Source organism: Eutrigla gurnardus (genome assembly GCF_963514095.1).
Source record: "Eutrigla gurnardus genome assembly, chromosome: 14".
NCBI lineage: Eukaryota > Metazoa > Chordata > Actinopteri > Perciformes > Triglidae > Eutrigla > Eutrigla gurnardus.
Genome location: NC_139937.1, coordinates 10,959,663 through 10,982,136, shown reverse-complemented (window position 1 = coordinate 10,982,136; position 22,474 = coordinate 10,959,663). Strand labels below are relative to the sequence as shown.

General features: G+C 39.5%; 1 protein-coding gene across 1 annotated transcript in view; it reads left to right on the top strand.

Annotated features, from left to right (window-relative positions):
- The window catches only part of ulk4 (unc-51 like kinase 4), a 75,271-nt gene that overhangs the window by 31,308 nt on the left and 21,489 nt on the right, over positions 1 to 22,474 (top strand). The window contains exons 23-32 of the mRNA XM_084027298.1: positions 4,374 to 4,507; positions 4,734 to 4,855; positions 5,308 to 5,364; positions 5,659 to 5,710; positions 5,969 to 6,063; positions 8,801 to 8,852; positions 9,192 to 9,396; positions 10,788 to 10,880; positions 17,451 to 17,499; positions 20,053 to 20,158. Coding sequence (XP_083883424.1) covers positions 4,374 to 4,507; positions 4,734 to 4,855; positions 5,308 to 5,364; positions 5,659 to 5,710; positions 5,969 to 6,063; positions 8,801 to 8,852; positions 9,192 to 9,396; positions 10,788 to 10,880; positions 17,451 to 17,499; positions 20,053 to 20,158 — 965 coding nt within the window. The remainder of the gene's footprint in view (positions 1 to 4,373; positions 4,508 to 4,733; positions 4,856 to 5,307; positions 5,365 to 5,658; positions 5,711 to 5,968; positions 6,064 to 8,800; positions 8,853 to 9,191; positions 9,397 to 10,787; positions 10,881 to 17,450; positions 17,500 to 20,052; positions 20,159 to 22,474) is intronic.

Sequence of the window (22,474 nt, the reverse complement as noted above, 5' to 3'; positions counted from 1 at the left end):
TTATAACCACCACATAGTCTACTGCCTGCCTCCTACTACTGACTGCCTGTACTGAGATTTGGACCAGTGAAGCTGACTCATAACTCCACTCGGTCTGTCAGACCACTTGCTAATTAGTTTCTCTGGAATGTTGTTGCCCATGTTCACACACAGAGTGAACTGTCAGAGAACAAACCAATATCATTTGTGAATTCCATTTCAGGATGGGATTCCCCTTTAATTATTCAGACTGAATTCTCTTACCCAGTTGCACTATAGCTAAAACTAAATTCTACCTTTAACATAAAGTGTAGTCCAAAATTGTGCTCCAGGTTTTTGTTTTTGTGATATAATTCTTTATTTAAGAAATGGAATTTGTTGTAACTACCACAACAATTACTTTACATAATTCATTTTGTGTATATTATTCAATGTCTAGTTGCAGCCAAGCAGTCCTGTTGGTCCAATCTCTGAGGCTACGTCCAAAGTAATGGCCTAAATCTAAAAACACTGTTTACTTGTGAAAGTGATTGGTATACAGTACACATTACAGACCCCTGTACTGCTACACAGCAGCTGATCATGTCTGAGCATGCCTATGTCATTGTTTTTTTGTTTTTTCCCCCCTGTGCACAGACAGCAAGACTGGTAGTTTTAGATGTAAATACTCCAAGAGGATTTTATAAAGCTTTCGGTTTGGGTGTGGAAAAACAGCAGCTTAATGTTGACGGAGAGAAAAAGCTTAATTTTCCCATTTAAGTGACTTAGTGTGGCCATGTTATACAATAAACTTAGATAAAGGTTTATTATGATGATTAAACCAACAAATTCGGCCATGCATGCTTTTGTGGAGCGATTTATCTTGCAGCAGAGATTTCACATTCTGATACCAGCACTCAGAGATTGCTTTTCAACAGTTATCTGGTATTTAAAGCGGCTTGCTTTTAGAATGGAGGCTTTCTTCATAAAAATGCTGCCTGGGGCTGTTGGCAAGGCAGTTGTACTCTGTGTAACCTTTGCGTTAACTAGCACAGCAGCCGTGGGAATTATAATCTAAATGTATGTACTCTGGACATTCGGTGTGTGCTGCTGTATGTTGTAACTTTACTGAAACTTCAAATGATTCATTAGCTGGTTGTCCTGTGTTTCACCCCATACTAACTTGCAGCTGTGAATATGCATAGTCCACATGATCAAATGCATATAATATATACACAGCCAGTTCCTCCGATAATTTATGACCAGTTGGTTTTTCAGTTTGAAGAAGGATGCCCTAGATTACTGACATATGGATCCTTGTAACATCTCAGTCCTTGTTGTGTCTTCTCCCTCTTTTTCTCGCCAAGTTTGTTTTCTTTTTTTTATTGAAATGCCTCTCTCTTGCCCTGTCTTCTCTTTATCTCTTCTTCTCCTTCTCTCTCTCAATCTGAGATCCTTTTTTTATTTCTTAACTATTGCTCTGGCATTTTGTGTAAACTGCCAGATTAACTTTTCCATAAAAGAGTAAGTTTAAGGTTGGTTAGAGTTAAGTAGACACAACCAATAATTTTAAATGTCTTTTTCTCTGAGAAAGGCCAGTCTGAATTTACCATTTTATTAGGAATATTAATTATTATTATTAATAATAATAATAATAATAAATAATAATCACAAATCCTCTCCCTGGCAGCTGCTGAGGAGCTCAGAATTAATTGGGTTTTGAGTATGTAGCAGGTTCATATAAAATCTAAAGAAAGTATGTATCCTTGAACATGTCATTATACTTAACGAATTCACTTGATTTTTGAGTGTGGCATTGATGAATAGTTATGTCCCACAATGCAAAAAGGAAATAGGGATCTAGTTTTAGCTGGCCTTCTCTCTCTCTCTCTCTCTCTCTCTCTCTCTCTCTCTCTCTCTCTCTCTCTCACTCACTCACTCACTCACACACACACACACACACACACACACACACACACACACACACACACACACACACACACACACACACCTTCTCTGTATCCCTCCCTTTTACTTGCTTTCCCTCTGTTCTCAGTTTTGGAGCTGTCAGAGTTGACCTGCCTGTCTCTCTCCCACAGAGCACTCTGCATGAGTCAGCCACACACAGGCACATGTCTCTCAGTCTTGCTCTCACCCAGGCGCGTTGTGTTTAATTAGCTCCTCAGTGGCGTGAAAATGTGTGTGTGTGTGTGTGTGTGTGTGTGTGTGTGTGTGTATGAGATAAACTTGTGCAGTCCACACTGAGAAAGTGTCAAGATTGCCATTGGGAGTGAATCGTGATGGCTTTCAACAGACACAGTCTCACACACACACACACAGGCCACTTGTAGGTCAGTTGTGTGTGAGTACTTTATGAGTCTCCCACAGCGACTGACAGAGAGGTGGCAAGTTTGTCTCTCTTTATTTAGCAATTGCAAAAAAATGGGAGCCTGCAGAGGAACACACAGGCAGAAATCTAGTAGAAAGACAATAGGCAGACAGACAGGGAGCAGGCATGGAGCTAGATAGGGAGATTAGACAGGTAAATAACTACCAAGACGGACATACATGTACAGTAGTTGGAAAGATATCCTGGTAAGCATTTTGTATTAGAACACATTAAGTCGACTTTGGTGTTGTTGAAGAATGATTTGCACTTGATACAAATGTAAACTAATGGGTCACTCCGACATAAAAATCCTAACACATTGTCTGGTTTACGAACCAAATATTGTTAAATGCTTGTTTATCAAAAATGATTTATAAACCAGACATAGCAAATACAATAATTCAACAAACAATTAAGCTTATTTTCAGACACATTCACAATGGTCCACCACGTTGGTCCAGACTGAAATACACAAATCTCAACAACTCTTGAATAGATTGCCATAGGATTTTTTTTTTCAGATAATAAGATCTAAATCATCGTCATCATCATCATCATCATCATCATCATCATCATCATCATGTAAAATATCTCAACATCTATTTGATTAATTAGGATTCATGGTATCCAGATGATGGATCGATGATCTCCTGACTTTTTATTTAGCGCCAACTGCAGATTGAAATTTGGGGTTTGAATGAGATGTCTTTACTATTGGATGGATTGCCATAAAATGTGCTTCACACATTCAAGCCTGCCTCAGAATTAACTGTTATAACTTTGGTGATCCCTTAACTTTTTATCGTCATCCTTAGCTATAGTATGTGTTAAGTGCTGAATAGGAAATGTGAGGATGTTAACACACTAACCTAAGATGTTGAACATATTTAAACATAACACCTGCAGAACATCAGTGTGTTAGCAACGTCACTGTGCACATGTTAGCATGGTTACGTTAGCACTTATGCTAAAATGTCATGTGCATCAGCACTGCCTCACAGGGCTGCTAGCATGGCTGTAGACTATTGTAGTCTTGTTTAGTATTAAGTCAAAAGCTTCAGAACATCACACATTGGACCTTTAGATCTGCATTAAGCAACGTTTGAAAAATAAACAACCATACAAAAACACATGCACAACAAAAAAAATCTAAACTGGAATTCTCTCTTTTCCTGTTAAGTCACTTCCAAAACCAATCCCTCCAAATAATGAGCATGTTACATTTAACAAATGCTAACTATAGTTGTAACTAAAACATTCTACCCGAACCTGAAACATTCAAAAGAGAATACTGTGGAGTTATGATTGTGGATTTTCTTTATTATATTTGTTTTAATTTTGCTTTGTTATTAATTATATCATTGTATTTAACACCTTCGCAATTAACCCATGACAATATTGGAAAATACTGCAATGAGAGCTCCCCTAAAATGTACTGGACTCTTTTTATTAACAACGTTATACCCTAGCTGCTAATCTTTTATGCAGCATTATATGGAAAGTACTGAATTTGTAATCCCTCAGTCCCGCTGCACCATTCTCACTCTAAAGCTTAGAATCAATATTTGTTAACTAATATGACCCCTCCGAATCTTTCTGCATGTGTCTGCATCCATGCTTTTTGTTTATGTGTACTTGAACATGCCTGTGCGGGGGTGTTTGTGTTTCATTAATAAATATCAGTTAGCAGAGGTAACCTTTCTGCTCTGCTATGAATTTGTGAATAGAATGTTATTGATTACTGTTCAATATAAGCAGTCTGACGAGAATAAAAATGTTCTTTAACTGAGTGCCTATCCGTCTGTCTCTCTCTTGGCCAATTTCACTGTGCCTTCTTTTTTTTCGTTGACCAAAATCACATTCTTAGTGTTTCACGTGTTAGTCGTTAAGTTGATACCTAAGTGAGCAACTCACAATAGTGGAGAAGTATAATATGATGAAACCCTAAAAGCAGTGGGAAAATAGGGAATACATTTTTTTTTTTTTTTGTTTATCAGTAATGCTGCACACGTCTCTTTCTGGCTAGACTTGTGATGCACCTGGAGAGAGACCTGCGCAAAGCCACTCCCCTCAGAGACAACTCCAGCCAATCAGGATACCTGTCCCAGTGTCTGGATTTACTGATTGCATATCTGAGTAGCACTGCACCGCTGATACTGGGTACACACACACACACAAAATACCCCTCTGTGTGAGTGTGCTTGCTTTTCCTGTATGTTTTAATGGACAAACACATTATTCAAATGCAAATATGTTATTGTTAACTATAAACATGTTCTTCTCTTTTTTACATTTTAACAGTATAAACCTAGTAAGTAAGTCCCTAGCCTCTACTCGCATCCCTTCTCATTTCCTCTTGTGTCCATGTGTCTCCTCTCCTCTACAGAGGATGTCTTATGTGTATTGCGAGAGGTGATCGGGAGGAGACACCCATCTAAAGCTCAGAGCAGACAGCTTAAACAAACTTTGCCTACAATATCTGTAGTGCTGGAACTTCTTTCATCACAGGTAACTTCGACCTAAAGGAGATTTCCTCATTGTTTGATTTCAATGGTCTGGCATTATTGCCTGCAAGTTTGCCATTTTGCTAAAAAATATAATTATTTTAGTGTCAATATATTGTTATAACTGTTGTTGTGGCCTAAGTGTTAGGCCTTTGTCCAAACACTGTAAATGTTATGATGCACTTCTGATTTTAAGTTTAGGTTAGGATCAGATATGTACACCTGGCTACCTGAAGCCTGCTAGAAAAATGTTGTGTTTATTCCTTATCTTCACCCTCCTTTCACCTTCTTATTTTTTTTTTTGTTTATTCATTTATTTGTTTATTTCGGGCATGTCTGTTAAATCATCATCACACATCTTTGTTCACATAGTAGAATACAACATGGCCGAAAGGGAAAGCGGGAGAAGCCAAGGCTTATTTTTGTCTGTGTGACTGATTCTCTGTCCTCTCACAGGTCTTTAGATGTCAAATTGTTACTGAAGACTTTCTAGCTCAAATTGGATTACTACTGGTAAGGATTTGTTCATCCAGTATTATGTTTAAATAAGGACTCTTTTTTTTTTCTTTTCAGCTGATGGACAGAATTGATGTTTAACTAACTGTTACAATGAGTTTGCAATGACAATTTGAATTTCGATTAATTTTAGATGTACAAGTATACAGTAAAGTGATAGTCGAACAAGATTAGGCCATCAAGACAATTGTGATATAAAAAAGCAATACTGATATCCATTGTAGTCATTTCATATTTTGCCAACAGGACACTAAAACGGTATTTAGTTGATGTGTCATTTCTTTGTCACAGAATTACATCACCTCAACAGAGTCCAGTGAAACCAGTCTGGCCAGTGCTTTGGGTGAGTTACTCTCTCAAATCCAAAAAATATTTACTTTCCCTTTCATGTGTTTCAGATTATGTTCTAGAAAGATATTGCATTGCACTTCAAAAGCCTGTGTACAAAGTATGGTTCAGAGTGCACGGTCGGTGCCTTGCTCAAAGGCAATAACATCATCCGCACTTTACAAATGGAACGCACCCAACCATCTTTACAGGGTGCTCAGTTACTCGCCCCCTTTTATTGAAGAGATGATTCAGTGATTTGATTTTCTGTTAGGTACACCAGCATGTGAGGAGTTGACTAGGACGTCTCTCTCCATTGTGGAAGTCCTGAGTCAGCACCATGCTCTCATCATTCCACATCATAGTGCTGTAAGTATATGCAACACACATGCAAGCAAATATGCCATTAGCTTTGTGTCGGTCTACCTAGATGTAGCACAGGCTGTCTGCCTGTCTGCCTGTCTCTCTGTCTGTCTGTCTTTCTGTCTGTCTGTTTTAGTGTCTGACTGACTGACTGACTGACGGACTGCAGAGTTAGAAATATACTATAACTGTCAGATTTCTACCATGCATTTTTCAGTTTACTCATTGAGAAAAACATAAGTAATATATAAGTTGCTTTGCTGTGATAGAAAGCTTACAAGTAAGGACTATAAGATGTTGAAGTGTCTCCATTAATATCATATAGTGTCCCTGGTTTTATATTCAGTGTATGTCTTCCAGTCTACTAAACCTATCTATTAGTGGACAGAGCACAGATGGTAAAGTTCTGTGCTATTAGGCAAGACACTAATCAACTATTGAACCAACGGAGCCTCATCCCATCTGTGTGTGATTGCGTGTATGTGCGTGCATGTATGCGCATGGGATAGGACAATGAGATTGTGTTTAATGACTATTGACGCATGGAGGTGGAGAGCAGCAGGAAGCAGACAGGATGGAGGGAGAGAAGAGAAAAGAGATGAGGAATAGAGCCAAGGAGCAAAGGGAAGGTTTGCTGCTACTGATAGTCAATAACACAGGAAGACACTTTAATTACCACCAGCCAGCTTAGATTAACTTTTATTGCCCGCCGGACAAGGACACACAGTCATGTTTCAGTTAGTTTACGTCTCTGAATCCTTATCAAAAAGTAAAATTTGCAAAAAGTTTTGCCTACACAACCGTCTACCCCTGCAAAGCCCCCCTTTTCTCAGACATGTATGGAAAATGCTAAATGTGTTTTTGTTTTATAGTTATCTTAAAAAGTGAATTATGTGAGCTATGTAAGGGTTATTCATTTCAACCAAGCAGTGAACAGGAGGAATTTACTAAATACTCCAGGTGATTTAGTGTCATTGACCTGTGATATAGAAACAACTGTTAAAACACTACAACGCTACAAGCGCAACACAGACCTTTTAAAAATCTGAACTAACAAATGAAAACAAACATAATATTAAAATAGACTCCACTCACTGAGCATGATGTAATTGCACTAAATGTGTATTCAGCCACAAAGGTTGGTTTATTTATTTTTGGGCTATCTCAGCATATTTTGAAATTCAGAGAAAAATGTTGTACTTTTATTTACAACATTTACAACATAGATGAATAAACAGTTCTCTCTAAAAGATTGCCACGCTACTGTATATTGAGCATCTTTATAGACTACTGTCTGCATTCAGGAGTTACATACTAACAATAGACTATGTGTTGTTGAGTTAATGATAGACAGTATCTTCAGGACAGCAGGTACAGTAAAAAATGTGGACTGCCTAATCAACAATGTACACATGAAGTAGAAACAGAAGTATAACTTTAGAAGACCAGCTTTTGTCTGTGATTTGCAAATGGTAAAAAGAGATAAAAGAAAAAGTATATACAATATTTCATCTTTTCTAGTCCCGTGAGAATACAGATGAAATTGTATATTACTATTTCTGTATTAACTATAAAGCAAATTGAAGGGAATTCATCTTTAGTTACCAATGTCATGATATGAAAAGGGGAAACTAGATGGAGTAAAAAGGAGAGCACAAAACAGTTAATGGACAGGAAAGGATTTTAGACAGCGTCACAGTTCAGAGAAACTGCACACACACACACACACACACACACAGACACACACACACACACACACACACACACACACACACACACACACACACACACACACACACACACACACACACACACACACACACACACACACACACCCTCTATCTATCTCTCTGTCTCTCTCTCTCTATCCATCCAGTCTTTTGATAGTTGTGATATAAATACACACCATTAAGTGTTGGACAACATCCTTTGTTGTTTCCTCGCTCTGGCTTTCAATGTAATGACCTCACACACACACTCACTCAGCATTTGTGTTGTTTCTATGGTAATATTAGTACTCATGCAAATTCATGCAATAGAGATTCATGCCTAAATTAGGACTTTGACAGTTGCAGAAGTACATTTGTGTGTGTGTGTGTATGATCAAAGAGAACGTTCAACAGTGCATTTCCTAATGATCCTCTCCGACAGTGGTCTGTATGGTTGATGCCCAATGAATAAATATATAGTACAGTGTCATCTATTCAGTTTAATCTAAAAAAAATAAATCTATTTTAAGATTTGCTGAATATTAAGTAGTTTTTAGAGCAATGGCAGAAATGGCTTTTATTGTTACTTTGATTATATGTATATATACTGTTTGTTGAGCAGTGAGGGTTAGCATTTGAATATGAACTTTTACGTATCATACCTCAGCCCATTGGAAGTCGTTTTGCTGATAAATTTTCCACATGATAGTTTTCTGCTGCTACAGCTTGTTTTGCCCTTTTTCATGTCGATGGCACTGGAGATGAACATAAATACATCAGATTTTAATTGTGCCAGATTCTAGCATTCAGGCTTCGCTAGTCTAGGGAATCTTCTCTAGTTCATCTTGTTATAGAGTATCCAGGTCAACAACCAATACACCGTGACATGTGAACATTTTTTATACCAGAGGAATGATATTTACAGACTGTCCACAAAATCATTTTTTTGATAGAATGATGAAGTGATGACATTTTGGACAGTCATGGATGTTAAACGCAACTTGACTTGGTTTGTGTATTTATGTCTCTTGAAGGTTGTGGATGCCATCCTGCCTCCTCTTACAACACTGGCTTTCAGCAGAAATGGTAAGAGAGATGGAGGGTCATTTTTGAGAGGGAGGAGAGAATTGGAGAGAAGAGGAAATAGAAGCAAATGTCAGAGTGAGAGAGGAGAGAGAAAGGAAGAAACAAGAACAGAGGGGATGGCAAATGGGAGAGAGTTGGAATGAAATGTGAATAGCTGTCGAAGGAAATGGTTTTTTTTTTAGAGTTAAATACATTAATGGTCACACACCAAACTGGTCAAACGTGCCACCGAGCATCTTGTTCCCTCAATCTTGAGTGACATCCTATAATTGAATCTCTCATTTGTGTGTATTTTGTGGTGTTGTCTCTAAATCAACCATTTGTGTGTGTGTGCTCCAGTGGAGTGGTCTGTGCTTGTTTTGAGGTTGCTGTCCGAACTCAGTCTTGTCGTGCTGCTCCAGGAGAGTGAGGAACCTGAGAAAGCTGAGGAGATGGAAGAAAAGAGAGAGAGAAGAGAGGAAGGAGGAAGTACCACAGAAGGAAAAGATGATAGAAGCTCCTGTAGTCCAATCTTAGCACTCATCACTAAATCTCTACTTCCAAGGTTGGTCAGGTTCTTTCCAAATAACAGCTTAACAGTGTCTCTGGTTTCCTCCTTTATATTCTGTTTCTGTAGGAACAGAAAAGCGTTCTACTTTCTGTGAGTAGCATCTTTAATATAAATACAATGTAGCACCGCCGGATAGCACACTTGGTAGAGTTGGCGACCCCTATAGCTACTAAGGCTGAGCCTTAATGCAGTGGCCCAGGGTTCGAGTCCAACCTGTGGCCCTTTGCTGCTTGTTTTAAGTATTACTTAAATGATGTATACTACAAGAAAATTTGTGGAAATTAGAACATAATGAAAATGCTACCTACCCCCTGTCCTGTTGATAGCTATTGATTTATGTTCCTCACTAAAACATTTCCTTTAAGCCCCTGTTGACGATGTTCCATAAAATCCAAACTTGTCATTGGCTTATGCAAGTGCCCTACTTTGTTGCTAAAAAATGGCTGTACATAGCTGACAGCTGAACTTTACAGGAAGTAAACTGGTCATGAAATGAAAATGGGCATAATAGACTGTGCTTACACATGTCTTTTCAATGCAACTTTTGTCATTTGATCATGCCAGGATGCCTTAAGTGTAGGTTCTCTACTCTCCAAGATTTGATCTGATCAGCCACAACACATGCAGAGATGCCCTGGCTTGCATTGAGTTTGGATCTCAGACAGGTTTTGGGCACAACCTGGGTAATTTATCAAATCTAGGTCTTGCATCTCCCCCATATATTTCAATAAAAATTACTAACTGCAGAGAGGAAGAGGAAGCAACACAAATAAAGAGATATTTTTATTCTGAAGAATTTATAGGACATGAAATGAATGTGCCTTGCGTCCTGCTTCTCTGGGTTCACCTCACATCCCAGTACTTGACACGGCTAAGTGACAAGCATCTGTCTTTATGAGAGTTGGCATCAAATGAGCGTACAATCTGTAGAGAGCAGAGAGAGACAAATGCTGTTTTCAAAAGTTCACATCATGGCAGAGTAACAATAACACAGTATTCTTCTCAGTTTCCTTCATACCATGTGGATTTCTACTGTCTCTTTCTAAACAGTTATTATTTTTATCTCTCTTTTTGAAATGTTCTTCTCTCTCATGGTTGCTTCATGTGTTAGCCTAACTCTTGTTTACCATATTTTCCATCCCCATTTCTCCACCTTACACTCACATCTCTCCTCTTCCTCCTCCCTTTGCCTCTCAAGTTCTCTCCTCTGCTCCTCTTCATACATTTCCTTTCCTCTCCGTCTCTTATTATAACTCCCCCCTCCGTCCTCCACACCTCTCTCCAGATCTGTTCCAGTTTACACTCCGTTACTAATGATCAGAACATTACATTATTCATTAACACTATGAAGGCCAAATGTTTTACTCGAGCATGTTTGTGTCTAGGTATGAGTGTCTTCTTCAAGCAGCGGAGCCTATCCCACTATATGCACTCAAACTGCTGGTATCCATGACTGAACACAGCACGCAGATCTGCAGGTACTACACACACATGTGACAACAGGAGACAGTATAACACTGATGAGGCATCCCAATACCTTACTGCACCTTACAGTACCATCCCAAGTATTTTTAAGACAATAAAGTACACTAGAGAGGATGGAAAACTGGAAAAACGGATCTATATATGATGGTCAACCCATTCTTCTAGATATGGATCGACCTCTTAACATATATTATTCCTTCTTATAGTAAGTGGAATGTGCATGTATGTGTATCTGGTATATGCATAATGCATTTACTAACTGGAGGTACTTTTGACACAAGTATTCTGGCTTTCTATCCAAAACCAACATTTGGTAGAATTGCAGGGTTTTGTAGTCCTCCCTGGCACACACACAAATACAAACAGGCACATTTTATGCGCTCTATGTGTAATGTTTTAATGCCAAAGCTTTTCATTCCCAGTTCAGCACTGTGAATCACTACTAAATGTTTTGCATCCACTGATATACACATGGATACATGCGCACAGACACACTTACTATAAGTAGTGAGCCAGTGTTTTTCACATTTGTAATCAGTTTAGTGGCAGGCATGAGGTGCTGTATCAGCTGAGCTGTGTAAAGACTTGACATATTGTGTATCTTTGCACACTAGCTACTCCCGGAGAGCTTTGTTTAAATGTGTACTGCACACTCTTTAAATATACAAGACTAAGACAAAATTATGCTGGCGCTAAAATAAAATTCACTACCGCATAATGTTAAAGTAAAGCGCTATTCAGGAATTTAAAAACATGTCTTGGGGAAGCAGTCATCTGACACCAAAATAAAAAGGTAATGCTGATGTTTTTGGTTTGGCTGCAAAGAGAATCTGCTGAATCCCTAGTCTAACCATGAAATGACTCACCTGAGTGTGTGTGTGTGTGTGTGTGTGTGTGTGTGTGTGTGTGTGTGTGTGTGTGTGTGTGTGTGTGTGTGTGTGTACATACATGTGTGCCATCCGTCGTGCGTTCTTATGAGTATGTGATGGATGTGTTCTGACAGCAGCTGTCAGTAAGTCTTGATTCTCTGGTCATCTGTCTTCGCTGACAGAGAGAGAGTGAGAGAGTGAGTTCTAACTTCAGGCCTTCAAGTTCCAAATGCACAACGCCAAACGTAAACAAAAACCATGGCTGACAAACTTGTGCACAGTCTCAAAAGTGCAGCATCATAATTTTGGGGGCATTTTGTTAACATTTTCTCGAAAACTTTTGTGCAGAGAAAATAACTTTCAGAGATTGTTTACTGATGTTAGCGAAGCTAGCTTTCATAATTCAAGGTCAATTTAGCTAACTTTTCTTGTTCACCTTGTAAAGGTAATCTTAGTAGTAATTGGTAGTGTGATAGTGACCTGTCAATCGAAAGGTAGCCAAGGCCTAAAGCATGCCCTGCTTTTTCGTCTATTACTATTACTCTAAATAGGACCACAATTTACATAATGGACATCATGCTGTATTGAAGAAGACTTAAAAGTAGCGATTGAGACCATAACATTCTTTGTAATGGAACTTCTTTTTGCAACTAAGGGTGTCGCCGCCTGTATTGCCAGTAGAGGAAATGCAAGTTTCAGTTCTGTTTCGGTACACATTTTGTGCGCAAGGAGAAAAAAAATGTGCAATATATATAAAATGCCCGTATCATCTCCCAAACCCCCTCTTTTCACCACATCACCCCCATCCTACAGCAACTCCACTGGCTTCCAATTATCTTCCGTATTAACTTCAAAATTCTCCTCCATACCTGTAAAGCCATTCACAACCTCGCCCCTCCCTACCTGTCTGACCTCCTTCACACTGCCACCTCCACCCGCTCCCTCAGATCCTCCTCTTCCATCCACCTCACTGTCCCCTCTGCCCGGCTCATCACCATGGGGAGCAGAGCTTTCAGCCGCTCTGCTCCCAAACTCTGGAACTCACTCCCACCGGACATCCGAAATATTGACTCCCTCCCTCAGTTCAAATCCTCTCTCAAAACCCACCTTTTCAGGACTGCATTCTCATTGTAGTTTTCATGATGTTTTTACTTGCACTTTTAATGGTTTTGTTATTTGTTTGCGCTTGTTTTAAATTGTAAAGTGTCCTTGAGTGACCTGAAAGGCGCTTCTAAATAAAATGTATTATTATTATTATTATTAAAATGATTTTATTTAGCTTATGAGCCAAGACATTTTAACATTCAGATAAATTCAAGGGCATTGTATAATAATAAAATAAATAAAGTATGTAAAACAAATAAATAAATAAAAATAAATAAGTGTTTGGCCCCCTCCAACTTTCACTCAGTGACTGCATTGGTCAGTTTCTCTGCCAAGTGAGCGCTTGTATGGCTTCTATGCAGGGGACGGGTTTGGAGTACTGCGCTCTTCATCTCCCACTCCGACATATAGTGGACCATCACAGTGAGATAACTCTCTCTTGCCCAAGAGGTCCAACTATCCATGGTCAGTGCTGGACTCTGTGCTTTAGCCAGTTCCACTTCAGCGCTGAGTTGTGACAACTTGTGAGCTTTTTGTGTCCTTCACTCGCACTTAAGAGCATCCACACCGACGACATGGTGTTTGTGCATGCCTGTCACATATTTGTCTGTGCTGCTATGTGCCGACGTAAAACTATCATGGTGGCACCTGCACATGTGATCGGCAAAGAATCAGACATATAAGACTCATGGTAGATCAGATGAAAACTGTCAATTGGCGAATCACTAAATTAATTTACAACAACCATGATTGTTAACCTCCTGTTTTGTTCTCCCCCCAATTCTGTCCCTGCTTCCATCCACGTATTACTATAATGCGCATTGCTATTTATCTACTTCAGCAATACTAACTCAACAAACCTCTTATCTCTAATATTCCAGACCCCCCCAACCCCGGAGTTCAAGGTTCGCCCTCATAGCTGATTATGCCCCTACTTCTCTTATCAGTAATATTACCCCCTCTCGTGTCCGTCCTTCTCTTCCTCCAACTCTCCTCATCCCCTTCTTTCCTTGACACAAGTAGAGTGACGTGAACTTTTCAAATTGGTGTCAGCACTCTTCTCTCTACATCTATGTTTCTCTCACTCTTTTCCTCTGACATTATTAACAATATTACATTTTTTCTCTCAGTCTCCCTCGTTCTCTTTCTCTTACCATCTCTAATTTTACATTAGTCCACATTTCTCTCTTTCTCTGTGCCCTCTCTCCACAACTCTCCCTCCATCAGTGCAGTTATACAATCAGAAATTAAATTGCCTGGGTCTTGGTTAGATAAGTGTGGCTATGAAGCCAGCCGAGCGGTAATTAGATGGTAAATTGGGGACATTAACGTTGGGAAGGCAGCCTGCTGTTTCTCTCTGCATTATCATAGCCCAGTCACACCTTCAAACAACTACATTTACTATGACCTTTAGCCAAAGATCCTTATGCTGTGTATGTGTGTGCCCAAGTATGTTTTAATGTCCTTCTACGTACTGGATGCCTGCCTGCTAAATGTGTGTAGTTACTGAGTATCAGATAGTATTTGCTCTAAAAATAACTGGGTTTGCTTTTATATTGCCATTGTAGAAGAATCTCTACACACATCACACATCACATCATAATATTTGTGGTTGAGTTTTCATTTATTTTATTATAATAGCTTGACGTAGAATCAACCTTGTAAAACCATTACATCATCAAATTGCTATAGTAATTTGGACACCTAAGTCTCTCGAAGCCAGAGAAAAGTGGAATCATTAGGTGTTAACAACAACAGTGTTTGTACACATAGTTGACCGCATAATTATGTGTCTAGTAGGGGAGGGAATCGCTGTGTAACTCACGATGAGATAATATCACAATATTTTGCCTAGGATAATGATATCACGATTCTGCGATACACGATATATTATAAGAAATCATCTACAATATGCATAACAATATCTGTATTTGAAGGAGAATACATACCATTGAAAATTCAAAAGCAGAAATTAATCGGATACTGTGTTTATTCACAACATTGTGGTGTCAGTTCCACAGAATTTGTGAAACAATGCAGTGCATAGTCTTAGTTTAGTCCCACTTTAACACACACGGAACATCTTTACATGTACCTGTGTATCGATAACGTATCGCAGCAGGGAGTATCATGATATATCGATATTTCAATATATTGTCCCACCACTATTGTTGTAGAGCAGAGGTTAATCGACCTTACTCGGTGTCCATTGTGTCTATTATAATACTACCGATTTACATTACATTACATTTAGGTCATTTAGCAGACGCTTTTGTCCAAAGCGACTTACAATAATACCGATGATGTAAGGATTGTCTCATCTTTGTTTGTTCTATTATAGGTGGTCTGTTGTGCTCTGGGTTGTTAAATGTCTGGTGTTGTGCACTGTGTCTATTGATGTATGGCTAGTCATTTAAAGGTGGTCCAGTTTATCACATCTTGCTGGCTAGGCCTGTCCTCTCATCTCTCAGCCTGTCACCTACCTAATGGGAGGCCATCCATCAGTTCTACGATCACACACACAAACACACACACACACACACACACACACACACACACACACACACACACACACACACACACACACACACACACACACACACACACTCTTGGAACCCATCCATTGGCTATTGGTCTGCTGATGAATCTTCTGTGGGCAAGGAGCTATATTTCTGTGGTTCCGGAACAGCCAGTGGATATCCGGACCAAGCCTTCTTTTTCCACGCACCGCTCGTTGTTTACAGTCCAATTAGCAACTTGAGACACGAGACAAGAGTTGAGAGACTCTGTGTATGACAGGATTGTTTCAAAAGTAGCCAGTTTACAAGTTAATTTTAAATCAACATTTAAAATTAGCTTGTAAATTGTCAGATCATAGCAGGTTCTTCTGTCATGAGCTATTTGTGATTTTTGGCGTAATGCATATTCAGTATATTACTTTAAAAATAGTGGTTGAAGCTTCAGGTCAGCTTAGTGAGTCACAAATGTGTTAGCCCAACGCAATGCACGCATCTGTGTTCTTGTGTGTCTGCATTGCTTTGTTGTACTATTCACACAGATGCAAATACTTACACACATGAGGAACTTTAAGTAAATAATCTAACATAAAAACATGTGGCTTTGCTTCCTAGTCCCTTTCCAATCCCAATACACACACATAAACACACAAACACACACACACACACACTTTGATAAAAGGCCAAATATAGGGTGGAGATCTGCACAGAGATACAGAGATATAATCAATGCAAACTCAAATGTTCCAACGGACAGTGATGGACATGGTTACTGTTCAACCTAAAAGTAAAATTTGAATGCATTTAATTACTGTTAGATCAGTACATAATTGTGTGCTGAAAGCAGCATCTCACTTATGGCCAAGTCAAGAATACGGCATAAATCAAATGAAGAATAACATACAGGTTGAGTATAGAGAAGTAGGTTAATGTCACAGTTCTAATGTTGAAGCAGATTGGTCGTATGGAAATATTTGGTGCATGACTCACTGAAGCCTGGACCTGCTGCTTGGTCCAATTAATATTTCTTTGGCAGAAACTGATGGGTTTGCTCAAACGTTGGTGTAATGGTGTGGAAAATATCTTCTCAGCACACATTAAGATGAAATTAAACTGGTATTGATTTATATGTGAAAGTAGACTACAGCAAATGTATTTATATCCAAAATGTATCCCAGTACTCATAAAAAACACAAAGTTGGAAATTGAACAGTAAAACAGAAACATTAAGAAGTACAAAGGGAATTTAAAAATGTTGGCAATTCTCCATTTGTTTTTTTTAATGACCAGATGCATTTCTACCAGAACATCTTACTTTTATCAAATGAACACAGCCTCTCAGCTGATACACCATCATTCTCAAGTTATTGAAAAGTCTACAGAAGGGTTTGTATGAATGGTCTGATGCCTGCCAGACAAGCTATAAATCATAGTGAAGACAGATTTTTTAAATCATGTGGATATGCTTTGTTACCTTCAGCATATTAATACCAGTCTAACTTCAGGTGGCTTTGTTCCCCTTACAGCCTGAATTCTTTCGTTCTGACTCAAAGTGTGTTGCCACTCCAACTACACAGTAAATGGTTTCAAATCAAAAAAACGTAATCCGATTATTAAATAATCAAGTTCAAATCAATAATCAAGTTATAGCTTATATAGACATCTCTCTCTTTCTTTCTAGTTTTTCGATATGGATCCATCCACATCTTTTCTTTTCACCCCTATCCATTTGTTCAACTCTTCTGTCCTCCCTCTATTCTCTGCCGAAATCTTCTCCCCTCTTCTATCATCTTCTCCTTCTTTTCTCCTCTTCAAATGTGATATTTTTACCTCATCTTCTCCTTTACTTTCATATCCTCTTTCTATGTCCTTCCCTCTCACCTCGTCTCACTCCAATCTGCTCTCGTCACGTCTCCCCCCCCCCCTCAATTCCACTGGTTCCAGACAGGAGCCATTGTAGCGGAACTCCAACCGTAATGAAGATGAAACAGCCCGGTGTGTGCGTATGTGAGCGTGTGTGTACATGGGAACAGTGCGGTGAACTGCCTCTAAACTACCTCTCTTTCCTTTTCAGGTTGATCAAACACAGTAGGATCCTACCAATGGTCTTTCAACTCCTTTTGGTAAGAGACCAATCTCGCTTCATCAATTAATCAATTTTATTCAGCTGATCAATCAATCACTTGGTCAGTGAGTTTGGTAAATAGTCTTACAACCAGATCAGCTAATCAATCTCAGTTATCCTAGTGTGTATTATTTGTATGCATTTCTGTATTAATTCTCCGTCCTTCTCTTTCGTCTCTTACTCGTCCCATCTGACCCATATAGATGGATTTATGCAAATTAGCCTGAGTGGTGTTGACCTGGTGTAATTGACTGGCAGGTCAGCCACAGAGAGGACGGAGGGTTAATAGAGAGAGAATATAAAGACTCCACTCTTAAGAACCCATGCAAATACACACAGACACATAGCACTTGTCTGTTATCAGCGAAGCATAACAACATTTCCAGCAAACAATTTATTTCACCTGACCCTTTTTGCATACCCACATTCTAATGAACACACGAACAACACAATCAGTTTTCTATAAACAACACACTGTCGCTGTGCCATTTACGGTTTACACACACACACACACACACACACACACACACACACACACACACACACACACACACACACACACACACACTCACTAAATAATCAGTGTTCTGCATGACTACCTGTCCAGCCCCGACTAGCTGATGCAGAATGTTAAATACTGTTATCCAACAGCCTGATTAACTCCTCTCCTGATTGTTTACTCCTGTCTGAACCAGTCACATCGGGATCCATTAGTGCCGTCTGTATTGCTCATGTTCTGATTGATTTATGCTGCCTGAAACACTGTGATCTGGATTGATTACACCTGCCATTGGAGATCACACTTGTCGTGGAGAAACTCGCCTAATTGTATTTGTCTGGATGATGAAGTAGTTCTGCTTCAGACATGAAAGGATTTCAAGAAGCCAACTATATTTCCTGGTTGGTTGTTGTGCCTGAGCAGTCAGAAGACTAATCAGTGTAGGTTGCAGTCAAATACTTCAACAAATCCTGCCACACTTATATTGTACATTCTGTAAATACACCATGTTGAATGCTCTATGAGTTAAGTTGCCGTATGTGAGTCAAAATTCACTCTGGTTTTCCATTCCTCATTGCTCTTTGTCAGGTTTATGCTTTCACTGATGTACATGATAGTCCTTTCACGGCTCATTAGTCCATAAAGATCAAACTAAATTAGCTTTGTCATTTGTTGTTACTGACAGGCAGGTTGTCCTAGGTATGAATTGATGTCATTGTCTTCAGCCTCAGGCTACTGCACATGATGAGTACGAGCCAGGCTTATCGGCCCGTACACAGATCACACTGATGCACACAGACCCCGCAGGCAGAGCTGGTGTATCTCAGAGAGGATCAAATAGTGAAATGAGGGCAGGAGAGTGAAGGAGAAGTGAATTACTGCAGGAGGAAGGAGACAGGGTTTTGTAAGGAGGAGAAAGAGAAGCAGAAGACTGTGAGGGGAGAAAAGGGGGAGCTTCCGAAGATAGGAGTAAGAAGTGCAAACCACAGCCATGCTTCTTGTTCTCTTCAAAACAAAATTAATTATCAAAGGTCATAACTAAATGATTCGAAACAGAATTAACTTTATCCTTTGCACACGATTGTTTTGCAATAACAATTTTCAAAGGCAAGAACATATGATATGATAAAATACCACATTCTTCTGTGTCTCCCATGTAAAGAAATATTTGGGGACATGGCTGTGCCTCTGAAAATAAACATCTCAAAAGCACCTGTCAATTACATTATTATTATGTCATAAAGTACAAAATTGACTTGCAATGTCAAGAAAGACATTTTTAAAATAGCTTATTTTAGGTAGGTGACATTGACATGCAGTTCATAAAACATGGGAACACAGTTCCTGACTATAAAACAGTAGCTTCACTGATATTCAGTAGTAACAAGAAGACATGCCATGGGATGCATCCAGTAAACTTGAGACCTACGCACACACCCATGTTGGTATTACACTTTTAGTAATTTGTCATTTTGACATTTTAATTAATTGGAGCTTTAGGTCTAACCTTAACCCTATGATAAATAAAAGGTTAGAAAAGTTGGGGGCGTATGTGACTCAGAGGTATAGTGGGTCGTCCACTAATTGAAGATTGGTGGCCACTTCGACCCCAAATTGCTGTGTGTGTTTGAACGAGCATTTAGATTAGATTCTGATGGATGACCTCTGCCATTGTGTATCAATTTTTCTTTGAATATTGTAGCATAAAGTTCAGAAGACTAGAAAGGCACTATAGAAATGCAAGTCCATTTACCAAACGTTTAAAGTAAACAAGGAAGATTAAAAATTCCCCCCTCCTAATCCTAATTCCTTGAATAGTTGTTGCAGTCGTCTGTATAGTATTAGTATAAGTGGTGTTTATTGTGGAGATGAAAATCTATGCCTGAAATGTTGCTTCAACGATTAATAGTGCTCCATGTGTGGAAGGTCACTGCCATACTTCCAATTAACATTTACTCTCTTAAGGTTACATTGTTTTTAAATAATGGATGAGAAAAAAACATCTACATAGAAAACCTGGTTATCCTTTCTGTGTCTTCTTACTTTCTGTAGGCTAACAGTAGTGGTGTTACCGGCGGGATTCTTCAGAATGCAATCGCCTTGCTGTGTAATCTCAGTGGAGGCACTGTCCTGGACCTGGAGCCACTATACCAAGAAGGTAAATATGTCTACACATACAGTGTCCTTGGAGATGGGAAGATTTAACTTCCCTCTGCTTTGAAAATCTACTTTCCCCTGCTGTCCTTGTTTTGTACCTTCTCTTACACTACTCCTATTATTTGTGAGTGAGTCGTAGAGGCCCATCTGTCATTGACCCAACTGTAACTGAGTGGATGCTGCGTATCTACTCTACTATCATTAGTTATTGTCATGTTACTTGTTGACATCTTGTTTTCCCAGCCTACTGTCCTGCTGCAGCCTAATGCTTATTCTCGTCAACAGTGTGTGTGTGTGTGTGTGTGTGTGTGTGTGCATGAGGCAAAGCCAATTTTTTTTGTCCTTCAGCTATGATGAAATTCAATAATATTTGAATTTCCTGTTGGTTGTATAAAGGCACAAAAGCTTAGCCGTGTACAGATGCAACCTAAATCCAGCATTAGAGAATGAATGCGGTAAATTAAAGATGTTTGCAAGAAAACATTAAAACACTGTTCTCTCTGTGTGTCTGTGTGTGTCTGTGTCTCTCTGTGTGTGTGTGTGTGTGTGTGTGTGTGTGTGTGTGTGTGTGTATGCAAATGTTGTAGGACCCACAGTTCATCGCTGTAATTGCAACTCTCAGCAGCAATGTAAATGCAACACAATAATACTTGCTTTCTCAAATTTCTATGTAGGACCATGTTCATTTCTCTCTCTGTATTTCTCTCTCATTCTGTCTATCCATCTTTTCCCTGCACCCCATGCCTCCCCAAAAACCACCACCACGACTATCAACCCTTCCTCTGCTTCTATTTACATTGGGTCAGCAGTGCGGCAGTTCAGTAGTCAGCATCATTATCGTCCAATCAGCTCCTCTCTCAACAAGAAACTGTCAACCCAGCACTAATGCTCGCCGGGCAATTAACGCTATCTCCCTCTCCTCTCTTTGCTGTATTAACTTGTTCTCCTCCTCATGTACCTCTTCTCCTTCCACTTTTCCAATCTACTCAGCTCACATGCTTCCCCATCATCTCCTCTGCCTCCATCCCTCCATTCCTGTTTTCCCCTTTTCTCCCTATATTCTGTATTTTGGGTTCCTCTTCTATCTTCTCCTCTCTGCTTTCTCCCTTCTTTAAGTTGTGGTTCACTCCAGATCAGTGTGGCAATGGCATGGAAGAAGGGAGAGAGAGAGAGAAGAGGAGAAGGGAGGAAGCGTGTTTAATTGGCTTTTTAGGTGTGACAGAGAGAGGAGGGGAAGGTTGGCGCGTGAGTGTGTGTGTTGGGAGGAAATTAAATAGACAGTGAAGAAGAGCAAAATAGGGAGATGTTTTTTGTGCTTGTGTGAATGTATTTATGCTTCTGCCTCTGCATGTGTAAGACAGAGAGAAGACGTGCATGTGTGTGTGTTTAGAGGCGGTGGATGCAGGAGCGCCCAATGTGTGTGTGAGAGAGAGAGAGAGGAAAAAGAGGAGATGAGGTTTATAATTGGGCAGATTTGCCTCCGACTGAGATAATACCCCCTGGGGAATGAAGACAGAGGAACCAAAGAGAGAAAGGCAGAGATAGGGAGGGAGAATGGAACAACAGAACGAAAAAGAAGATGGCAAAAAAAAAGCATGAGAGAGAAGAGAGAGAGAAAAGATGACAGAGCCAGGAAAGCAAAATAGGAGTTTAAAAGGGTAGCAGAGAGGTGACAGAGAGGATGAATGGGATACACAGAGAGGGAATGTGGTGCATTTGGGTGAGAAGACGTAGGGATGAGATAATAGGAGGAGAAATTTGAGGTTGAAGTGAGTGACAATTTGATAGGATAGATAGAGAGAGGTTCTTATGGATGGCATTTTAACTTCTACTAATATAGAAACTCTAGGTTGTAATCTGATTACATAAGGATATAAAGACTAAAGCTTCTCTGCTTAGAGTGAATTTGAGACTAATTTTGGCAGAAGCAGACTGCATGATCTGATAAGGAAATGGACACACCTAGACCATGTAGCAAAACATCAGTACAGAAGCATTCACATCAACCTCTGAGTTTGGTCTGAAGGTGTCAGTTGATTAAAGCATGCTTGTCCTTTAATTAAAGAAGCCTTCGGGGGCTCCATGTGACTTCAGAATTCTTGAGGGTCTTTGAGGTTCCTCTCTGGGTTTGCTCCGCCACCAATCATTGTTATTTCTCCTGACCTTCTGTGAGAAGCTCAGAGGAATTTTTTAGGTAATTGCCTCTGTGCCGGTGATACGGTCTGTGGAACTTGCATCTATAAATTGCCGTTTGACATTGTGTTCAGGTTATTTCCCCAAAAGGTGTACAAAAAGAAATCTATAATGGTTCTTCCAC